The sequence below is a fragment of the Hibiscus syriacus genome, unplaced genomic scaffold, assembly GCF_006381635.1.
Source record: "Hibiscus syriacus cultivar Baekdansim isolate YM2019G1 unplaced genomic scaffold, ASM638163v2 tig00000340_pilon, whole genome shotgun sequence".
In the NCBI taxonomy this organism is placed as follows: domain Eukaryota; kingdom Viridiplantae; phylum Streptophyta; class Magnoliopsida; order Malvales; family Malvaceae; genus Hibiscus; species Hibiscus syriacus.
This window is the reverse complement of record NW_024061783.1, coordinates 3412699-3433504: the sequence shown is the minus strand read 5'-3', so window position 1 is coordinate 3433504 and position 20806 is coordinate 3412699. Positions and strand designations below refer to the sequence as shown.

Sequence of the window (20806 nt, the reverse complement as noted above, 5' to 3'; positions counted from 1 at the left end):
GACATTAACCTCATAAATTTCATTTATAGTTTTTCTCGTAACCTTTGTGAAATAGCTTGATCATGTGACATTTGAGCCGAATAAAAAAATGTATACCATCCTTGAGTGCAGCTTACATTCTATACCATGTTTTCCTGGCATCAAAGCTCTTCTGCAACCATTTAACTTGGTTCTCCAATCCGGCATCTCTCAGGGCATTCACAGCTGAATGATACAGCCTTCCATAACTGAGTCCCTTCAGCTTTGATGTCCTGCAGAAGCCTCACCAACTCATCGATCCGGCTCGTTTCGAGAAAACTCCGACCATGATGCCCGCCATAGCCTTATCAATTGATCCCCCGTCAATCTAAACTCGAGGTAGAACTTCACGCACATCTCGTACTCCCTCACTCGATTGTAAGCACTGATGATCGTTGTGTAGCTGACTTTATCGGCGCAGCTTCCGTCGTTTCATCTCCTTCCATAGCTTCTCCACCTGTCTCAAGTTTCACTCTCCCGTGCATGTCCATCAATGAATGTATATCCATACGTTCGGTTTACACCCTTTTGCTTTCATTTTAGCCAACACCTTCATTGCTTCTCTTATCATCCCTTCTTTCCCATACATTGCTATCATGCTCGAATACGCCACGACGCATTTATCGAACCCTTGTCCTGCATCTCCGAGAACACCATTTCGGCTTTCGAGTTGAGACCGATACGACAATAAGCATTTATGATCGACGCATACGTTACTTGTCCCGGTTTGCAGCCCAGCAGAAGCAGCTGCTCGTAAATCGCAATGGCAGATTGAAACCCTCTTCTTTTAGAGAATCCATTGACAATTGTACAAAAAATACAATCAGAAACCTTTACATTTGCATACCTCATGACCCTAACAACATCCAAAGTTTTCTCTAATAACCTTCTTCTATATACATCAAAACGATCTTCAAAAACACTTCTGGATCCCTCACCACCTTCCTTCCCTGCCTCTTCGAATAGCTCTTCGACCACGGTTAAACGCGGATGCCGGAGAACGGGATTATCAACGAAGAGTAAACCGAAGAACTCACGAAAAGCCCTTTCTTCCTCATGTCTCGGAAATACTCGAGAGCTTCATAAGCTCGACTCGATTTCGCCAATGCGTCACATAGTATACTATACGCACGAGGTGCAAGCGGTGTCGAATTCAAATTCCTAGTTTCGAATTCATCAACAAGGAACAAACTTTGTCTATATCACCAGTTTTCTGATAAGCTTCCATGATCAGGCAATAAGACTCGGAATCCATACGAATTCGATTTGATTTCATCGATTCGAACACGGATATGGTGCTTCGAAACATATGCAACTTATTGTACCCGGCCATTGCGGAATTAAACGCAATGACGGCGAGTTCTTCGTCTGATCTAAACGCTTCAAGCAAAGCCTCGACGACCTTGAATTTTCTAGCTTTAACACAAGTATTAATCAATCTAGAACAAGTGTAACCATTGGGGAAGACATTGTAACGCTTGAAATCATGCGACAGAGACATAATCAAATCCCATTTCTTGGATTGGACAAAGTACCTTATCAGAAGCTTCAACATTGTTTCTCTGGCGTGAACCCTGGGTTCTCTTTGCTTGCAGGTAGAAATCATATGCGACATCTTCACTTGGAGTGTCTTGTAATAACCACAGAGTAATCCGTTTAGGCCTGTTACAGGCACATTGCCGCTCGAAGATGATGATGATGATGGATGGTCCGTGATGGCAGATGGGGAGTTACATGAAGAATTGATGTGGAACAATGGGAGGTTTGAGGTGGGGAAGGGGACAAAGTGAAGGGTTTTCTTGCATGGTGCAAAGAAGAGAACAGATTTTCTGGGTTTTGACGTAAAGGAATCTGTAGAAGCTAAAGACCAGTCCGGAGAACCGGAGATGGCCATGTTTTTTTGTTTTGTTCTTTTTTGGGGAAGATAAGGTTTAATGGGAAGGCTATGAACTGTGAAGCTAAGACATGGAAGAAGTGGATTTTGCCATGGTCTGCATGTGTATATCTAACCAATAGAAAATGACAAGTGGAATATGAGCTATATCATTTTTATGAGAAAATAGAGGACTGTTTTTGACACGTGTTTGTTTGCAGCAACTAGAATTGCCAACCTCTGCCAACTTTTTCAGAGGTTGACAAGGAAAAATGCACTTGTAAGTATACAATTGGTGTGATGTTTAATTAAAACGATGTGGGATTAACTGTTTGATTGTTCAAAGTGTATAATTTAGGTATGTGTAAAATTCTGTAGTTTGTTTAATATACATTCAAATTTACATCTAAATTCTAAAGTTTTCTGTAGTAATTGTAAGAGTAAAAAAAAAGAACTTTTCTCAGGTACTATTAGGTAATTGTTCATGATGCCAAAGCAATCCAATAACTCGCACTGCATGGACTTGTTGGAGTGCCAATGATCCGTATCCATTTCCATTGATTGTCCTCAACTTCCTGAATTTCAGCTAACTGCACCATTTAATAATTTTCATTAGTTTCTTATTCATTTCTCCAATGAAAATCGTGTTGCATGCTTAAAGTTGTTCGCTTGTTGTAGAACCCAGAAATCCTTTATTGGGAGACTTTGAAGAAAATGGTCAAAAGAACTTACTTGAGTTTTTGCCTGCTATTTAGAGTTGTGCAGTTTGTCATGAAATAAATGTTCCTATTGATTTTCTTTTTACTGTTTCTTTGATGAACTGTTCATAAAGTTTATTATTTACTTTGCATATGGCTATGTTTTGGTTACTTGGGATATTTAATCAGATGTTGGAGATTAGAAACATGGTTTTGATTGCTTACTCTGCCATCTCTTAGCTCGAATATAGCTGAATCTTCAGAAAATGGAATTGGTCTTGTAGGAGCAACCTGTACATATTTGTAGAGATTTTAACATCAATTTGGCATGCAGGTGTATGTAAGTGGATATGGTTAGTCGATAGCAGGATACGAACCTTTGGGTCACAATTTTCGTCTGGATCAGTGTTCGTTACCCGAACAAACTTCCCCCATTCTGTTTGATTTTCATTATCTTGTCTCTGTCATGTGGGAAACCACAGTTTTTCCATCTCCATGTTGATTGGTCCTTGCACCTTAGGTATACGTTTCCGTCTGAACCTATCGTAAACAATTGATCGCCTTTGAAGCATGGACCGGGAGGAGCAACCAAGGTAACATCTTTGCATGGAGTGCCATGTTCCACCCAGTTCCAACCATCCAATGTATTCCAGTGATATTCAACCAGTCGTCCGTCTTCTGAAAGCATGAAAAGTGAACCTGTTAGTGCAAACATCAAAGGCCTCATGGCAGTTCCGGGCAACCTGGATAGAACCAAATGCTGAGATTGGTGATGCTCATGCCACAACTCGGTCACCTTGTTATACTGGTACAAACGGCCATTTCTTCCAACAACAAACACTATATTATGCCTAAACATTTCTTGGTCTACTATGCATGCAAGTTTGGTTTCTGGAGGGTTCCCGCAATCTCTCCATTCGAACTTTCTGAGGGCAACCTACACGACATGTTTGGATTTGGTTAGTGATACAGTTTGTGAACATATCAAAGAATCCGTATCACGAAAACTTAGGTACTGCATCTTACCGTGAACTTCATTAGCCTTCCAATTTTGCTCACAAAGAAGAGTGCATCTTCTGCTGTGACTTTCATTTTACCCGGCATACCATCCCAAGGAGGGCCTGCGATAACTTGCGTTCCTTTCCTCATTGCAGTGCAGTTTATCCACGCTAGCTCATTGCTGCTCCTTTCTCTGATAAGCAAGGTCCCATACATGTCAACAAGAAATAAACTTCCATTGTAGTTTCCTAGGGAACCTCTCATAGGCGTCAAATGATCGTGTCTTAACCAGAGCCATACACTTTCAGCGTAGAGATACTCTAAGGTCAAACCCCCATCCGTGATGATAAAAAACGATTCACCTGCTTGCATCATCCTCAGTCGGAAATTAGCGTTGGTCCAGTTATCTGGGAAACTGTATTCTTCGGATGTTTCACTAATCTACTCTGGATGTGTCTGGATATAGGTAATCTTCTTGTGCTTTATTACCTTTTTTCTCCTTGTCAGCGATCTTGTATTTCCTGCATCATTTGTTTCATCTTTTATACCTGCAATGCAATTCAAAGGTCCGCGTTCTTCTGTACAATACTCCGCATTCCATCCTTCTGTCTCCGGGGCATCTAATATTGACCAGACATGCTTAGAGGATACTTTTTTTCGCATATTAAATTGAGGCGTTGGCCCTGAATTTTCACCACCTAGGCCAGGTATATGTAACTCCGCAAGTCTACCATCATCTAGTGCAAATAGGGTCCTCCAAGTGATATTTTAGTCCTGCAATACCTCTTGCAGCTTTTGTATTTGGTGGATGCATATGATTCACCCATGCTACTGAAATTTGGTTTTCTTGAGCTGTACCTGGCTTCAAATGTTCAAGTTACATAAAGAGAAGAGAAAATTACCGGGTACTTTTCGATGCCACTTGATTTACCTGAATGGTTTGGTATTCTATACTCAAAAACTGATCGGTGGACGTAGTGAGAAATAACGAGACGAATCTTTCATTGGGTTCATCTTCCAGCTGGGGAGTAATAGATGTCAGGTGTTGATCTTCTGGACTTCCATGATTTATCCATTTCCATTTCCTTTGATGCAGTCGTCTCTCTACCAATTTACCTCCCTGTATATTCAAGGAAGTTCATAAGCCATGATGTCGAATTTAGGATAATGGGCTATGTAGTATGTTCATGTTTTGTGACAATCGAATGTGTTATTGGTGATATGGTAGGAATTGTTTGTGCAGAATACCTTTGTTAGGAGAAACAAGGATACAGAGTGATCGATCAAGCCATGAATCGAGCTCCCCATTAATGGTACTAGAAAACCCTCTTTTGTCGTTTCTTCACTCTGTAGATGCTTCTTCCACGATGGCCGCGAGCTCTTATCATATTCATAAAGGTCACCTGCAGAACTATTGCACCATTTCCTGTTTAGCTCACGTTGGTAATCATAAAACTGAAAAATGTGTCTGTAATTATATAGAGAAAGACAGAGCACCTTATTGTATATACTACTTCTGTTCTAATTCTTCCCGCGTCAGCAATTGCTGCAACATCTGCTCCCGGTGGTCGGCCATGATTGTCCCACCTGTTCTACGTTTACAATGACAGCACATAATCCAAACTGTATATTAGAGTCTCCTATTGAAATATTAGTCTCATTTATAGGCTGGCATATGAGACTTGAGGCATCAATGGTAGAAATGAACGAAATTCTATTTGAGCATTAAGACTTTGAAAGGAAAAGGTTTCTACCTTGGTGGCTCAACCTCACTGAGTTCGAGCAGCAAGCCATTCTTTGTGCAGAAATAAACTCTCCTGCATTGAGTTCAGGAAAATAAAGGAACTATTGGTAGAGACACATTACTTATATATTGAAATGAAATTTGACCATGCCTCTCAACATCGAATTAGTGCACTTACATCCCATCGAACGAAACAGTACCGGACTTTATCTGAACCACTGAGCTCCGGTCTACATTTTTATTTGTACTTTGATCGAATGCAGGTTTGAACTCTACCCAGATTGGCTGCAAGTTGTCACCCAGTTGCATCTAGGAAAGGGAAGATGCATCAGCCGATAAGAACAAGGAATTCTTGTGGTCGAATACAGGTATGCCCCCTTCCTTATGTCCAAACAAACTGAAAAAAAAGTATGTGTTTTGTGTTGTTGTTGGTCTTGTTGGCTATGGTCGGAATCTATCCCGATACTGGTGAAGTGGTACCTGAAATCTGGCTTCATGGTGTTCTATATATGCATGATGATCAAAGTGGTTCCATGTGCTTGATTTGTTTTACGGTGTAGGACAATCAGACATCTAATAAAACGAAATTAAAACGGAAGAAGCAAAATTCGAGTAGGATGTTTGATTCCGGTATTGGTTCTTTACTTATATATATATATCACTACTGTAATTATTCTTATTCGAAAACTACTCAGAATTTTCACTATGCAATCCTGTATAGTTCATACTGTTTCATCTAACATAAAAATTGAAGCAGTTGGTGCTTAGTGGTACCTGGTATAGGTTTCCTTCCTCGGAGATACCAAGAATTGTCTGATTGACTATCAAGACCGAGACCGCATAACCCGCCGATAAATGCAAATCATGTGGTGCTATAACCCACTGCACTCCGTTCCAAAACCTCTCGTAGATAGACCCGCTTTCGCCGGTCACCCAAATGGATGTCTCAGACATTTTAGTCAAGGAGATTCTTTTTCTTACAGGAAAAACTGTGTAAGACTTTTCATCTGATCTTCCAATATTACCATCCCTCTTGTTGTTCTGTTGGTTAGAAACATCGTTTTCGTGTCCCGAGTTATCTCCTTTGGTCCTTTTTGTTTGATCAATCAAACCCACTTTAGTACAATTATCATTAACACAAGATACAAGGTCAAAAGGAAGTTTAACTTCCACCCAGGTGTTGGATTGCTCATCAAACTCCCAGAACCGATCCGTTTTCTGCTCGAATCGTCTTGTCGTTTGTTGAACAAACTGTGTGCACAATGAAGCAGATGCAAGAAAGGCAAGGTAGCTTATTGACAAAAGGATCCAGATGAACATCATCAAATGGAATATAGACATGGTAGCTGAAGAACCTTAGAAATAGGGAAGAAGAACCTTAGGTTGTGTTTTTTTTACAGTTTCAGGTACACCATATGGACCCTAGTCAATACCGGCTATCCCAAAGTACATCGAGGACGATAACCATCGCTTTTCGAAAGACAGCTTCTCCTTTTCATGGCTTCTCTATTGCCACGAGAGCCGGAGAAAGAAGATTATGACAACGGGGGTCCATGAAAGAAAGTGTAGAGATATAAACATATGATACATATTTCTTAACTTGTAACTATCCCTATATTGCCGGGCATCTTTATCTGTCAACTCTCACCAAAGTCAAGCTGCCAAGTAAGTTATGTTTTAACCGGGGATGGACCGAGGGATTCCGGGTACGGCATATTCTATTGATAATCTAATTTAACTTCTTAAGTTTGCATTTCTAGCATAAAATCTTGTTCCCGTTCCTGATTTTAACTTTGTTTTCAACTCTGCATATGTTTTGTTGCAGTTAGTGATGCTTTTTTCTTACCTAATCTATAGACTTTACGTGAGTTTGGTATTAAATAATTGCAGTCTTTAAAGTTAACCACTATGGTTAAACATGATGCGGGAAAACATCAGCTGAGGTATGATGTTACTGATTTTCTATGGTCATTGGTGAATGAAAGTGACCCATCACAAGTGAGTTTGATTGATGACATGATTATTTCACCAAGTAGTTTCATCCTACATACATGGATGTATGCATAATATGTTATATGATGGGTGTGAGAGCTGCCATCATCCACACATGATCCACATATCATCATCGGCCTTCTTAATTTTGGTAGATGTGATGTGAACACCCTTATGGCACGAAACCATGTAGTGGATACTGAATATTCAAATGATCTTTTGGATTCCATGAATTGGATTCATATCATCATTCATTTAATTAAAAAATAAAAAAATATTTTTTTTATTTTTTAAATAGTTTGAAGTAATTAAAAAACAATATATGTGAAGAATTTATTCTAGCTATTGACAACGTACATACAATACAGACATAATTACTTAAATTTGATTTTTTTATATAAATAATAACATTTCCTTCTATTATTAGGATCGTGATCGTTTCATGAGTTCAAAAATATAAAAAGAATTGTTGTTTGTATAAAAAAAAGAACTCATATATTCATTAATTTATAAATAAACTATATGATGGTAGTATTTGACAAAAAATATTTAACTTGTTCAAACTGCAACTAACATCATTTTTTAATTTAATACAGATTTTCTCGAGAAAACATAGAATTTGACAGTTGAATGCTGCAGAATAATTAGGGATGGGCACAAGACTCGTATTTGACGGGTTTTGATTCGACCCGACTTGATTGGGTTCGATTTAAAAAAAGTTCGGGTCAGATCGAGTTTTTCAGAGATTATGTCCAAGTTGGGTCGGATTTACGTTTAGGGTGAAAAATACCCAATCCGACCCAACCCGAAAAAAAATATTTTTACCTTATATATTTAGGGATAATTGTAATAATAATCATGAATATATTATTTTTTTCAATTAAATCTCTATTTTTATTAAATAAAAATAATACTTTTAATAAATATATTATTTCGAGTTAAGTCGTATTAAGAATTTGTCTCAAAAAGGCATATCGAGTTCGGATCATATAGAAGGTATAAATTTTTCAGGTCGAGTTCAAGTCAAATGGAGGATGTATAATTTTCGAGTCAGATCAGGTGGACCGAAAATCCGACCCAACCCGACCCATGCCCATCCCAAAGAATAATAGTAAGAAAATGAAATTATTATATAGTAATTGCATCCTCTTTTGATTACACCCTCTTAGTTAAAGGGAACTTCACATTTTGTCCCTCCTTTAAGTATTTTAATCCTTTAATCAAGTGAAAATGCGTACTTTTTGTCCCTCTTAAAAACCAGTTATATGCTTACTTTTTTTAATAAGATAGAAAGATAATTAAAAAAATATAAATAGAGTATTATAATAATTATGTTTTTATTAATAATATTGTTAAATATATAAAGATAATTATTTTAATAATTTTAAATGAGATTAAAATTTATTTATCTTAAATTTAATTATATTTTGATTATCTCTCTCTCATATAAAAAAAACTTGGAACTTTTTTTAAATTTATCGGGAAACCACGTGGCAAAAATGAAAAAGGGAAACAATAAGTAAAAAAAAAAAAAACCTAACAAAACCCTAGGGTTTTTCTTCTTCATACTTTCCTCCTCCTTCACTGTAAGCCTTCTGTTCTAAATGCTACTTACTTCTATATCCATAATTCAGCTTTTCAAATTAGAAGACAACAGGATTTTGTAAAAATCTGTAACGCGAAAGCAGTATCTTTCGGCGCAATTTTTTGCAGAGAAACTGAGAGGCAATGGAAGGAAGAATTTCGAATGCGTGGCGGTTGACAGTGAACGATAAGAATTTCATCAAAACTGCTCTGCTTTCTGAAATTCGAATCGATGGCCGAAAGCCCTTCGAATACCGTAAGATTTCAATCAAGTTTGACAGGTAAGTTGAAGCATCATTCTTCAGTGTATCAAACAAAGAACCAACTTTTATGCATTTGGATATCTACAGTAGCAAGTTCCCAGCGTTTCAGCTCATGATTACTCTGTTCAGCTTATGTTTTAAAATTACTTATCGTGAAACTTGGGGTATCTATATGTGTATGCAAGCATTCATGTAAGGAATGCAAGCATTCATGTAAGGAATGCATGTTTATGAGAATCTCGGTTTGAGAAATGTTTTTCATATTTGGTAATATTTTCTTGTGTGATTTTTGTTTTCATACTCAAAGGAATACACCTTGATTGATTCCATTCTTCTAATTGAAGCGATTAGATGCATACATCTTTTTGTTTTTCTTTTTGCATTATCAAATGATATCATTTACTGTGAATAGCTTGTTTGGTAGATATTGTTGGTAAAAGTCTGTTTAATTACTATGGTGATTTACAGAGGGGATGGATCATCAGAGGTGCAGCTAGGCCAGACTCGTGTTATGGGCATTGTTACTGCTCAATTGGTTCAGCCTTATAAAGATCGGCCTAAGGAAGGGACGCTTTCAATCTTCACAGAATTTTCTCCAATGGCTGATCCTTCGTTTGAGCCAGGTCGTCCTGGAGAATTGGCTGTGGAGTTGGGACGTATAATTGATCGTGGTCTAAGGTACTGTTAAATTTAAAGGTTTCATTGAAACTTACTTTTCCAGCTTTGTCTTGTCTTCATTTTTTGAATGTATTTGGCTTATAGTTATAGCGAAAAATAATTCTTCAGTAATATTTTCTTTGCTTTATGAATGCCTGATATGCTATGGGTGCAAGCTTCTACTAAGATTTCAGGGATGTGGTGGAACTTAGATTCTGGTTTGTAACTGCGTTTTTCTTATTCAAATAAAGGTAATTGAAGGTTTATAGTTATCTTACAGGGAAAGCAGGGCTGTGGATACCGAATCACTGTGTATTCTAGCTGGCAAGTTTGTGTGGGCTATTCGGATTGATCTCCACATTCTAGACAATGGAGGGTACTATTGCAATCTTTTTCCATTTTGTTTCTCTGCTAATATTAGATGTTCATATTCAGTTCCAATAATATATTTTATGCAAACAGAAACCTTGTTGATGCCGCTAATATTGCTGCTTTGGCTGCTTTGCTGACATTCCGGAGGCCTGAATGCTCATTAGGAGGAGAAGATGGTCAGGAAGTAATTGTACATCCACCCGAGGTCAGATTCTTAACTCTTGCATTTTAAGAACAATGTTTTGTTTTCGTAGATACTACTTTGCTTCTCAGAATAACTTCACTGTGAAGATGGGAACTGGGAAGAATCTAGTGAGTTTTATAACCTATATTTTACTATGTTACTTGGGATTCAGTGCAAGTGTTGGGTATGAGTACATGTTTGACATGGTATGTTCATTTTTTTTCCAAGTTTTTCATGTATTTGAAGGGTCCTTGAAGGGTCATATCCACATACACATGTCCAGATATTGGTATCCGACACTGCGGTTGGCGTGAGAGAAAATTGAAGTTCTTTTGTTTAGTTTGTTTAATTATAGAGAAACAGAAAGAAGAGGATTGTCTTTTAACATTTTCCATTTGATTTGCTTCGAAGCATCTTAAAAATGGAGAGGTTTAAAATAAAGTGAAACAGAGGGAAAGAGTATAACTAATGCAATACTCCTAATTTTGTTGACTTATTCACGACTTAAGACATGAATCATTGTTCTTTACTTCTGTTATGGTACATTCATCTTGCTTTATCTCTTTGACCTTCGTTTGAAACTAATGAGAACTTAAATGGCACTTTAATCATGTCACTTCTTTCTTATCATCTTCTTCCTCTTCTCTCCCATAAAAAACTCTTCTCATTCCGACTCATTTGAATGCCTGGTTATGGTATTGAAATATCTACTATTTTGACAGATAAGGGAGCCTCTTCCTTTGACAGTGCATCATCTTCCAATTGCAATAACCTTCGGATTTTTTGGTAACGAGGGCATCTTGGTGAGTAAATTTTTCATCAGGATATTTCAGAACATTTTATTAACTCTTCTGGTTCACAACTAAAGTTTTGCTCTCCTTAAATGAGATGAATTCAGCTAATAGATCCAACTCACAATGAGGAAGCTGTTATGGGCGGAAGAATGACTATGACAGTTAATGCAAATGGTGATATTTGTGCAATTCAAAAAGGCGGTGGAGAAGGTGTCCCTCAAAGAGTTATCATGAAATGCTTGCAACTTGCTACATCGAAGGCTGCGAGTATAACAAAGCAAATAAAAGACGCAGTAAGAATGTTTTCTTGAAAACTGTTTTCCGAAACTCACCTGACTTCTTCGCTATTTAACTTGTCTCGTCACCTTATAAATTCATACAAATCTATGTTTGGGATATTTGAAATTATGATTGGTTGCCGTAAAGTGCAAACTTGAGGGGACTTACTTAGCAATTGAAAGTAGAGAACTTTGTTTTACATGTCTAATGCCCGTCTACTAAACAGAAAAATAAGAACCTTTTCTGTTTCCGAACTAATTTTAAAGCCGAACAAGGCAGTCTCGTATAATATTTGGTTGAACCAATTCCTACTTTTCTAGCAAAGCTTCTACCGGTATTCAACCTAGAATGGAGTTGGTTCATTTCTTTCCTAAAGTTTAGCTGTTAACATGCAGCTATATGACATTTTGTGATTAACTGGGTATTATGGCTTTCTCATTTATCATTGTAAATTTTCCAGAATTCTTTATTTATGCTTGTGAAGTTGCTTGTTACACAAATAACACTTTACTCATTGGCCTCATAAAACTTTTGTTGTTTTAGGTTGAAGCATTCACAGAAAGAGCATTAAGAAAGATCAAGCGCCACCCTACATCTACTGATGTTGATGTTAAAGAGAAACAAAACCAGTAGTAACCTGGTCACCATCTAAGCAAGTATTACGAAGAATCAAGGGAAAACTTATAGATGCAGCCATTGAAGATCCTAATTAATTACTTCTCTCGTGTAATTTTACTGTTTTAATATTCAGATCTTAAGATTTTTCCGCATTTTTTTCTCTGTGCCATATACAAGAAGTCAGATATGCATTTTTGGTGGAGCCTATCAGCTTCGTTGACTCTTCTCCACAGCTTTGATTGTCTCGTGTGATAATAATATCAAAAAAAATCTTTCGGTTCCCTAATAACATGCAACCATACGAGAAGTCACGATCAAATAAGTTCTTAAATTATTTGTTAAACAATTAGGGGTTAACATCCTATATAGACCTTAAGTTAAATTACCTGCCTATCTAATCATCCACCAAAGAGCATAAACCGAGCGACTTCAATGGTTAAAAGAATAATTATTATCCCTAAAAATTTCAGCTTCAAGAATAGTATTTGCACGGATGTTTAAATATTTGTTATTAAATAGTTCATTATCAAATAGTTAAAAATCTTTCGAACTATTCCTTACAAAATAGTTAAAAATCTTTCGAATTGATCCTACCTTGTGATTACTAATAAAAATTATCCATCAAAGAAAAATTGACTTCTATTTCCAGGTCTAAACCAAGTAAACTGCGTACTAATCCAATGGATTGTTAATTCAGGTAGCTCACTGTTTTCTTTAAAACTTAGCTTGAGCAATGATCAAGTCCCAAACATTTCACACGAATCCCAACAAGATATCGAAGCACATTACCTAAGCTTTGATTAACAGCATTTGTTAGCCTATATGTTTGTGGATAAAAACTTAACAAGGGTTAGAAAATTTCAATTAGGTTCTCATTTTCTTCCACAAAGTCTTCCAAAAACATCCTAGAAATTTGACATCATTACTGAAAACAATAGATGAAAGAATACTATGTACCATCATCAATTCCTTTAAAAACAACTCAAACGATAGCATTAGAAGTTTTAGAACAAGGAAAGGAAAGCGCCATCTTTGAAAAACGATCCACCACAAAAAATGATGGAATCATAATCATTTCTTGCCTTTGGTAATCTTAACACAAAACACATGCTCAAATAAGTCCATGACATCTATGAAATAGGTAGTGGGGTCTATAACCTCCTATTTTGTGCATTACCCTTATCGAATTGACAAGAAGGACCAATTTCTCCACATCCTTGTACAATTTCTGTCAAATGTGTTGATCTGCATCTAACTCATGGCCTTTTATCTCCCCAAGTACCTAATTCATAACCCGCATAAAAGTGGCTGGTGCATTAGAAAGGCCAAATGGCACCGCTAACCTCTCAACCTAATTTGATGGTATTTGCTTTTCAAGTCAGTCTTTGGAAACAGCTTAAAACTAGAAAATCGATCAAGCATATCATTTAATCACGAGACGGAAACCTATAATATTGATGTGGTTAAGAAGAAAAAACAGCAGCAATCAAAACAATTAAGGTTGAACAATGAATATGAAAGATGGTACTCTAGAGAACTTGGTTGTTTTCAAAGATAATAATAAGATAGAAAGATCTGTAAATATAATACAGCTTACCTATAGTAGACTTTTTTGTAAACAAAGTTACTTTTCCTGCAAGTAAAAGTTCTTTCTTACCCTAAATCCTCAAGAAAGCTAATAATCTAATTGTTCCAAATATCTTATACTTAACTAAAAACAGAACAATAAAATAAAATATTTTGAAATTAAGCTCCCAAGTCAATAACCCTACATTTTCTAGTATTCTAACTTCTTTCTACTTGTTTTACTACCCTAATTTTGTTGATTTACTGCTTTTGCACCCTTTACCATATCAGCCAACCTGATCATTTTTCTTAATGTCAGTGGAATCTACATCCTTTTCCTATCTAAATCGGAATCAGAATTTACCTGCAAAGGGACTGTTCCAATAAGTAGTGAAATCCCCATGAATTCCTTCTATCCTCCCAGCGCCTGCAGAAGGTTAACAAGTAAAAGCCAAAGGTTAGAGTTCAATGTTTTACAGGGAATAAGAATCCACTTCACTAGCTAAATAATTGTTTACCATTTCAATTTGTTAAGACCTGTGTAATATCTCCTGCTGCAAACTATCTGCTTTACCCAGTTTAAAGAATCGGAACACAGAATTACATTCTATTAACAGGAAAAGGCGTAGTGAATCAGGTCTGATTGAGAAACTACAATTGAAAATGCAAGCCAAAAGAAGTCCGTTGCACGTACAAGCAATGATCACTGAGATTTTACTGGTCCTGTCTGAATAATGTAGTAACTGCAAAATTAAGATTACTACAATACATTCGTGCGGTCTGCTTAAGGAACTAAATCACAAAAAAGAGCATTCAAAATAACTAAAGAATCATATCAAGATATATACACGAGACAAAAGTAAAATAAATGACATCTAAGACATGGATCGTGTATTGCAAGCAAGAAACCAAACTTTCTCTTATCTTTAAAGAAAAGTCAGAGTTTACAGAACTAATCAATCAACTCAGCAGACCTAATTTCAAGAGTAAATAATTAAAATTAAATATAAAACAGTCCCTCAAATTAGCAGGTGTTTAGAATGATGTTAGTCTCTGATTCAAGCTCACTACTGTTTCTTCTCATTGGCTACACTGTTTTCTACTTGTTGGTTGTCAAACCCATGATAAGGAACTTCAGCCATGGGTCTGGGAATTGGACGTCCACCAAATTCCTCCGGGTAGCATTCAAAGTCGGGGCCGAAGTTGAACTTCACCGCACAGTTTGGTTGATTCGGAAGGGTGTACATTGAAGCAGCAGGATAGTAACGACCACCAAACAAATCCTTGAAAGCAACTCCTTGGCATACACCATTTTTGAAAAAAGAAATTTCACTTCCTGCAGGAAAGTCAACATCAACATTAATTATGGAACATCAAGCACAGCACATGAACAGCAGTATTTCCAGCTAATTGTAAATAGTCTAAACAAAGTCCTCGTCAAACACAGAATATGTAGTCATTTCAATGGCAATTAGTTGATAATAATGAATGTATTGCATTTGAAGCATAAAAGCTAGGATTCACAGCTAGTCTACTTTAAAGCCTTTCCAATGGCCTGTCTAAACAGCAAGGTTTGAACAAACAATCCATTTTTGATAAATGCTCTAAATATTACCATGAACAGGTTTAACAGGCAGAACATAGCACATCCAATCAGATAGGCCCAGGTAGCTTCTGGGTAGGAAGACTTTATAATTAGAGTTCTAAGTTTTATCCATTATGACGTGCCAGCCAAAAGGAGAGAAATTAGCACCCCATTCAATACCATAGAGAAGCCAGAATCGACACTACTCTGAAGCACCAGAGTTGACTGTATTCTAATCAGACAATTTTGTTCAGATCTAACACATTATTTATTTTTGGGTTGGATACTGCAAAGCCAACTGAATTATAAAAATGCAAGCCATAAAATTGCATTGTCCAAATGTTCTATATGTCACTACTCAGAAGCACACTAAAAGGACACATATCTTGCTATATCTTTTTCATTTAGTAAGGGCCTAACTAACTGTCCAAATCTCAGGGTTCATTACAATTTTATTCAACTTTTCCACAACATTTACGCGATGGTGGGTACTGCAAAGTCCAACAGAATCATATAAATACAAGCCATGAAATTTGCACTGTAGAAAGCTTTAATGTCACTTCACAGGGTACTGCTTAAAGGACTCGTGGCTTGCAATATCTTTTCATGATAAGCAAAGGCCTACAGTTTGGTCATTGGAAGGCTGACAAATATAGATTAATGAGAACATTATCAAAGCATATTGTAAACAGCCTATTTTCAAACCATTAGAGTTTCTTTTAGAGGTTCGCCGGTGACCGGAGGTGGTTGGAGGGCTGTTCCTTCGTTGTAATCGTCTTTATAAGTGGCTTGGAGAGAGTCCATCGAGGGTGGAAACTAGAGAGATTTCGTGGGGAAACTTTGGTTTCGGAATTGGATTATTCGGATCTGTTGGGTGGAAAGTAAGAAACTTTAAAAAGGAATGACATTTGGGCTGAGACTGAGAAAGATAAACATTGGGCTTTTGGCTTCGGGCTTTGGAAAGAACAAGCATTATTTTTTTCTAATTAAAGTTTTAAAAGAAATGTACAGGGACTCGCATGGAATTTCAAGCATGGCCATATTTTATTACCCTACGGCCCCATTTGGTTCAAGGGAATGGAATTCTCATTCCCCCGATTGGTTGACCGATAATCTCATTTCCGGTAATCTTTTATTACAAACAGTGAATTTTTTTGGGTATATTACAGAGAATGTGATTACCCCATTCCCTTAGGTATTATTGGATTACCGGCGTTTTAGACTAAAATTCCCTTAATTTGTTTTTCAAAAATTTTATTCTTCTGTCGTTGAATAATAAAAATTCTACGAATGTTAAATTAAAAATTTATCCTTAAATTATTTTAGATTTACAAAAAAAATCTATAATTAAAATTTTAAATGAAGTTCAGTGGTTAAAATAAAATTTTACCCTTTCTTTAAACCTATTTATCTTTTCAATTTTGTTAAAAATTATATAAATTTTATGAATTTATTTTTTTTAAAGAAAATATATAAATTAATTATAGTAATATTATAATAGAATTCAACTTGTTAAAAAAACAAATATATAATAAAGACAATTTGGTCAAATATACATTCCAATAATCTTTTATTCCTTTAACCAAACACGGTAATCTTACATTCCTGCTAAACCAACCAAACACAAAATACAACATTTCCAGTAATCTTATTACCTGATAATCTTTTATTTCCACTGGTAATCTTACATTCTGTTAACCAAACGCACACTACGTATTTAATACCTAAACTATTAGTTTTGGTTTGTTTTAGTATATAAATTTTTTATTTTTTTAAAATCGTATCTAACGTTTAACTTTTGTTTTATTTCAATGCCTCACCATTAAAAACTTAACGCATTAAGTATCTAAACTATCAGTTTTGATATGTTTTAGTACCTAAACTTTAAAAATGATACTATAATGAAAAAAAACTAAACTTTAGGTATGATTTTTTTAAAAAATTAAATGTTTAGGTACTAAAACGGACCAAACTGATAGATTAGATACTAAACGAGTAATTTAACCTATTTTATATTTAAACATTTAACATATTAAAATTATTAATATTTAATTATGCTTAAATAAAACTATTAATATTTATTATAAATTCATCGTGATTTTGCATTTAATAACAATATATCATGTTATTTTTTTAATGACCGTGCATGAGTCTCAATAATAAGAATAATTAAACCTAAATTGTTTGATGAATTTTGAATTGCTCGGCTTTTACCCTACTATAATAAATTCTTAATTACGCCCTTAGTCTCATCGTCATTGACAACGATTGATGGTGGCTAGTCATGATGAATGATGATTGAATTTTAAGAAGATGAAAAAATAAAAGGAAGAGAAAATAAAAAGTAAAAATAAAATTTTATATGACTTCAAAACTATATCATTTTGATATAAAATTAATTTTTGAAACAACCATCATTTTGATGTCGCTTTACATATCATAAAGTCGTTAATTATTTAATTATGAAGTGATCAAAATAAGAATAATTCAAAATTTTAATATTTAAGTTAAATAATTCAAAATTTTAATACTTAAGTTAAAAGTAATTAAATTTTGAGGGCTTAATATAACAATAAGTGTTTAAACTATGTTTCGAAAAATATTTTAATGCTTAAAAATAAATCTCTAATATTTTTAATATTATATTTTTAGATGCTCATACATTAACCGCCGTTAAAAATATCTGTTAAGTGACATGTGTCATGCTCTGATAACTTTGAAAATTTATTTAAAAATTTTAAAAAATAAAAATATCTTTATTAAAAAGCAAAAAAACTAAACAACAACAATCCGTGCCCCACCCCTCTCCCCCTTTTCCCTCTCATAGCCACCAGTTAACTATTCATGATCGTCACTGTCACCGTCACCACTATTAGCACCGACATTGATCTTTGATTAAACTTTGTTGGTATTTCATTGTAATATACTACCGTTTTTCGTGAAGAAACATTCAAATGTTCATCTGATTTTAAGTTATTGTCGTTGTTCTTCGTCAATTCCGACCCATTCTAACGTCCATAAGTCTCATTGTCACCACCATACTAACCATTATGTAATTCCGATCAAAACTCAATCGTTTGACGATGATGGCAAGAGATGATCGACGACGGTTGATAATAGGGTTGAAATGGGAAATTTTAGTTTTTTTATAATTTCAGTAAAAAATTAAGTTTTTTATAAATAAATTAAGCTTTTGTTATTTTTTTTAAAAAAATAATATTTTTATTATTTAAAAAATTAAAAATATAACACTAGATACCTAAAAATATAGCTAAGAAAACATAAGAAACTTATTTTTAACAAAAAAAAATCTTTAGATATTAAAACATTTTTCCGAGATATAATTTTATAATGTATTAAAACAACTTTTAGCGAATAAAATAAAGGTGAAAGTACAGTTAACTGACGAAACTTTAATTTACCCGAACAAATATTAACAAAGACCTTTTTCGGGGGCCTTGTTTAAGAATAACGTTTCTCTTTTTTCCTTTGTATTTTTATCCGACGGTTGATATCACACCCTTTTAATCCAAGGGTCGTAGCTCACTTTACCTGATCCTTGGAATCTCCCACGAACAAGACGTTAACCCTAAGCTATGGAGAATAAAGAAAACAGAAAGGTGCCGCCTTTCTATTTTGCTCTATCGTAGGGAAACAACCTTCAAATTTTGAAAGTGAAACCATCCAGATGTCTCTAGACTCTCACATAGAGAAGGTTCTTTGGACCCAAGACCAGACTCTGGACCGGGTAACCCAGCTCGCCTCTCAAATTACCCGTGATTTCAAGTCCGTTCCCGACCCTCCCCTCTTCGTCGGAGTCGCCACCGGTGCTCTCTTCTTCTTCGCCGATCTTGTCAGGAGAATCCAACTCCCTCTCTCTGTTGATCTGGTTCGAGCTCAATCTTATGGCTCCGGCACTCTCTCTAATGGAGCTCCTTCCATTTCACTTGACTTGAAGCTCGACGTTAAGGGCAAACACGTCGTTCTGGTAATTCCCCATTACTCTTTTTTTTATATACCGAGTCAAGCTATTGGCAAGCAATCTCCATAGGAAAATCACAATTTTGAATTGCAATTTTAGATACGGGTGAGCACTTAATCGATTGTAGTAGAAAAATGGGGTTAGTCAATAGTTCTAATTTATAACTCAAATTTTATTTGAATATTTTTTTAAAGTGAAGTCGATTTATTTGAGTTTCTAAGTTCCATTAAAAAAAAAGTTCATGCAGGGTAAAATTTCATCCTTTCGAGTCTTCAAGCCCTGACCGGAAGAAATTGATAATGGCTTTCAACTAATTCACTTCCATTTCACGGTTTAATTGGGTGAAAATAGATGTTCAAGTGCTTATTGTTTAATTGATTGCACTGGATAAATGGTTTTGAAATTCTGATGATTATATGGATTCAGTGAAAGTAATAACTGGAGAAAATCCTTAAGATCGTTCTAATAAGAGTATTAAGATTTAGAACCAAATTTTCTAATAGATTAGCCCATGTTATATTGTCTTAGGTTGAAGATATTGTAGATACAGGATGCACTTTATCCTGTCTAATTGCACACTTGGAAGCAAAAGGCGCGTCCTCGGTATCAATTTGTGCTTTCCTTGATAAACCATCAAGACGGAAGGTTCCGATCAAGCTTGTTGGGGATGGAAAGTTCTACAAGGGATTCGAGGTAAGAATATGTAGCCGATTTCTCTACGGATTATATGTAGGTGATAATGGATATTGCTGTCTTATTAACTGCTTTCTGAAGAATATGCTCCTTTTTTCAGAACATATCATCATTCATAGAAAAAATTATTGCTCCTTTTTCTATTTCAAGTGCTATCGACGGATCTTCATTATAAATTAATATTTTGGAGCTTCTGCCTGATATGTTGCATGTTTACTCTCTTGCTTTCTGATGTTCTTACGATCAAACTACGACTGGTTAGATTTTCAATAATGGTTTCAAAATTAGTCATGTTTCTTGGAAATGAAGCATTTGATTGATTACATTGCAAGCCTTTTTGCACTTGGTTTGAAATTCCTGTCGGCTGTCGCAGTATGCAAAAGGTTTTTATCTTTAGTAGTGGCAGCATGCATGGTTCCTTAAATAATTTGCAGGTGGCTGCATTTTTCTTTTTCATTAACCATTTGATGCTTAGTGACACGAGACATCGTTATAATGCTGTTTTGCAGTGTCCGGATTATTTCGTCGTAGGTTACGGGATGGACTTTGCCGAACTATATAGGAACTTGCCTTATATCGGTGTCTTGAAGCCTGAACACTACAAGTGATCCGATTTATATATGGCATTTTTAGTAGATATATTTCAGGTCATAGGTGAAGAATGTTTTTGAAGTTTTTAGAATTTTAAACCATTGTTATTAATTTGGGGTTAAGATTTGGCTTTTTCCGTTACTTGCTTTAGAAGACAAAGATATTGCTTTTGTCGTGGACCGTTGATATTTGTATCCGGGGGCTTACTTTGCAGTGTATAGTCGGTCCATGATTGATGATGCCGACGGTCCTTGAAGAAAGGGTTTTGGTGGATGGAGAAGCAAAAGCAAGGACCAATTTTTTTTTTATTTAAA

At 35.5% G+C, this 20806-nt stretch overlaps 3 protein-coding genes and 1 pseudogene across 5 annotated transcripts; 2 read left to right on the top strand and 2 right to left on the bottom strand.

Moving 5' to 3' along the window:
• Positions 1-1993, bottom strand: LOC120203010 (annotated as a pseudogene).
• A 251-nt stretch (positions 1994-2244) lies between these two features.
• On the bottom strand, positions 2245-7000 carry LOC120202996. The gene is made up of 10 exons (XM_039203374.1): positions 6107-7000; positions 5511-5641; positions 5343-5405; positions 5086-5175; positions 4837-4999; positions 4520-4708; positions 3616-4446; positions 2967-3526; positions 2815-2880; positions 2245-2481 (listed from the first exon to the last, which is right to left on the bottom strand). The coding sequence occupies exons 1-7, from the start codon at positions 6671-6673 to the stop codon at positions 4417-4419; spliced, it is 1233 nt and encodes a 410-aa protein (XP_039059305.1). The 5' UTR covers positions 6674-7000; the 3' UTR covers positions 2245-2481; positions 2815-2880; positions 2967-3526; positions 3616-4416.
• A 1882-nt stretch (positions 7001-8882) lies between these two features.
• On the top strand, positions 8883-12227 carry LOC120202978 (exosome complex component RRP45B-like). Of its 3 annotated transcripts, none has more exons than XM_039203363.1 (8): positions 8883-8910; positions 9038-9189; positions 9640-9849; positions 10109-10204; positions 10291-10405; positions 11107-11187; positions 11283-11471; positions 12001-12227. In XM_039203363.1, the coding sequence occupies exons 2-8, from the start codon at positions 9053-9055 to the stop codon at positions 12088-12090; spliced, it is 918 nt and encodes a 305-aa protein (XP_039059294.1). In that variant the 5' UTR covers positions 8883-8910; positions 9038-9052; the 3' UTR covers positions 12091-12227. The 3 variants fall into 3 exon arrangements, with proteins under 3 accessions (XP_039059294.1, XP_039059285.1, XP_039059298.1); XM_039203354.1 differs by lacking the exon at positions 8883-8910 and adding an exon at positions 8953-8997; XM_039203367.1 differs by lacking the exons at positions 8883-8910; positions 12001-12227 and adding an exon at positions 8953-8997 and having other exon boundaries at positions 11273-11452.
• A 6597-nt stretch (positions 12228-18824) lies between these two features.
• On the top strand, positions 18825-20806 carry LOC120202968 (hypoxanthine-guanine phosphoribosyltransferase). Its single transcript, XM_039203342.1, has 3 exons — positions 18825-19214; positions 19737-19901; positions 20411-20806. The coding sequence occupies exons 1-3, from the start codon at positions 18915-18917 to the stop codon at positions 20507-20509; spliced, it is 564 nt and encodes a 187-aa protein (XP_039059273.1). The 5' UTR covers positions 18825-18914; the 3' UTR covers positions 20510-20806.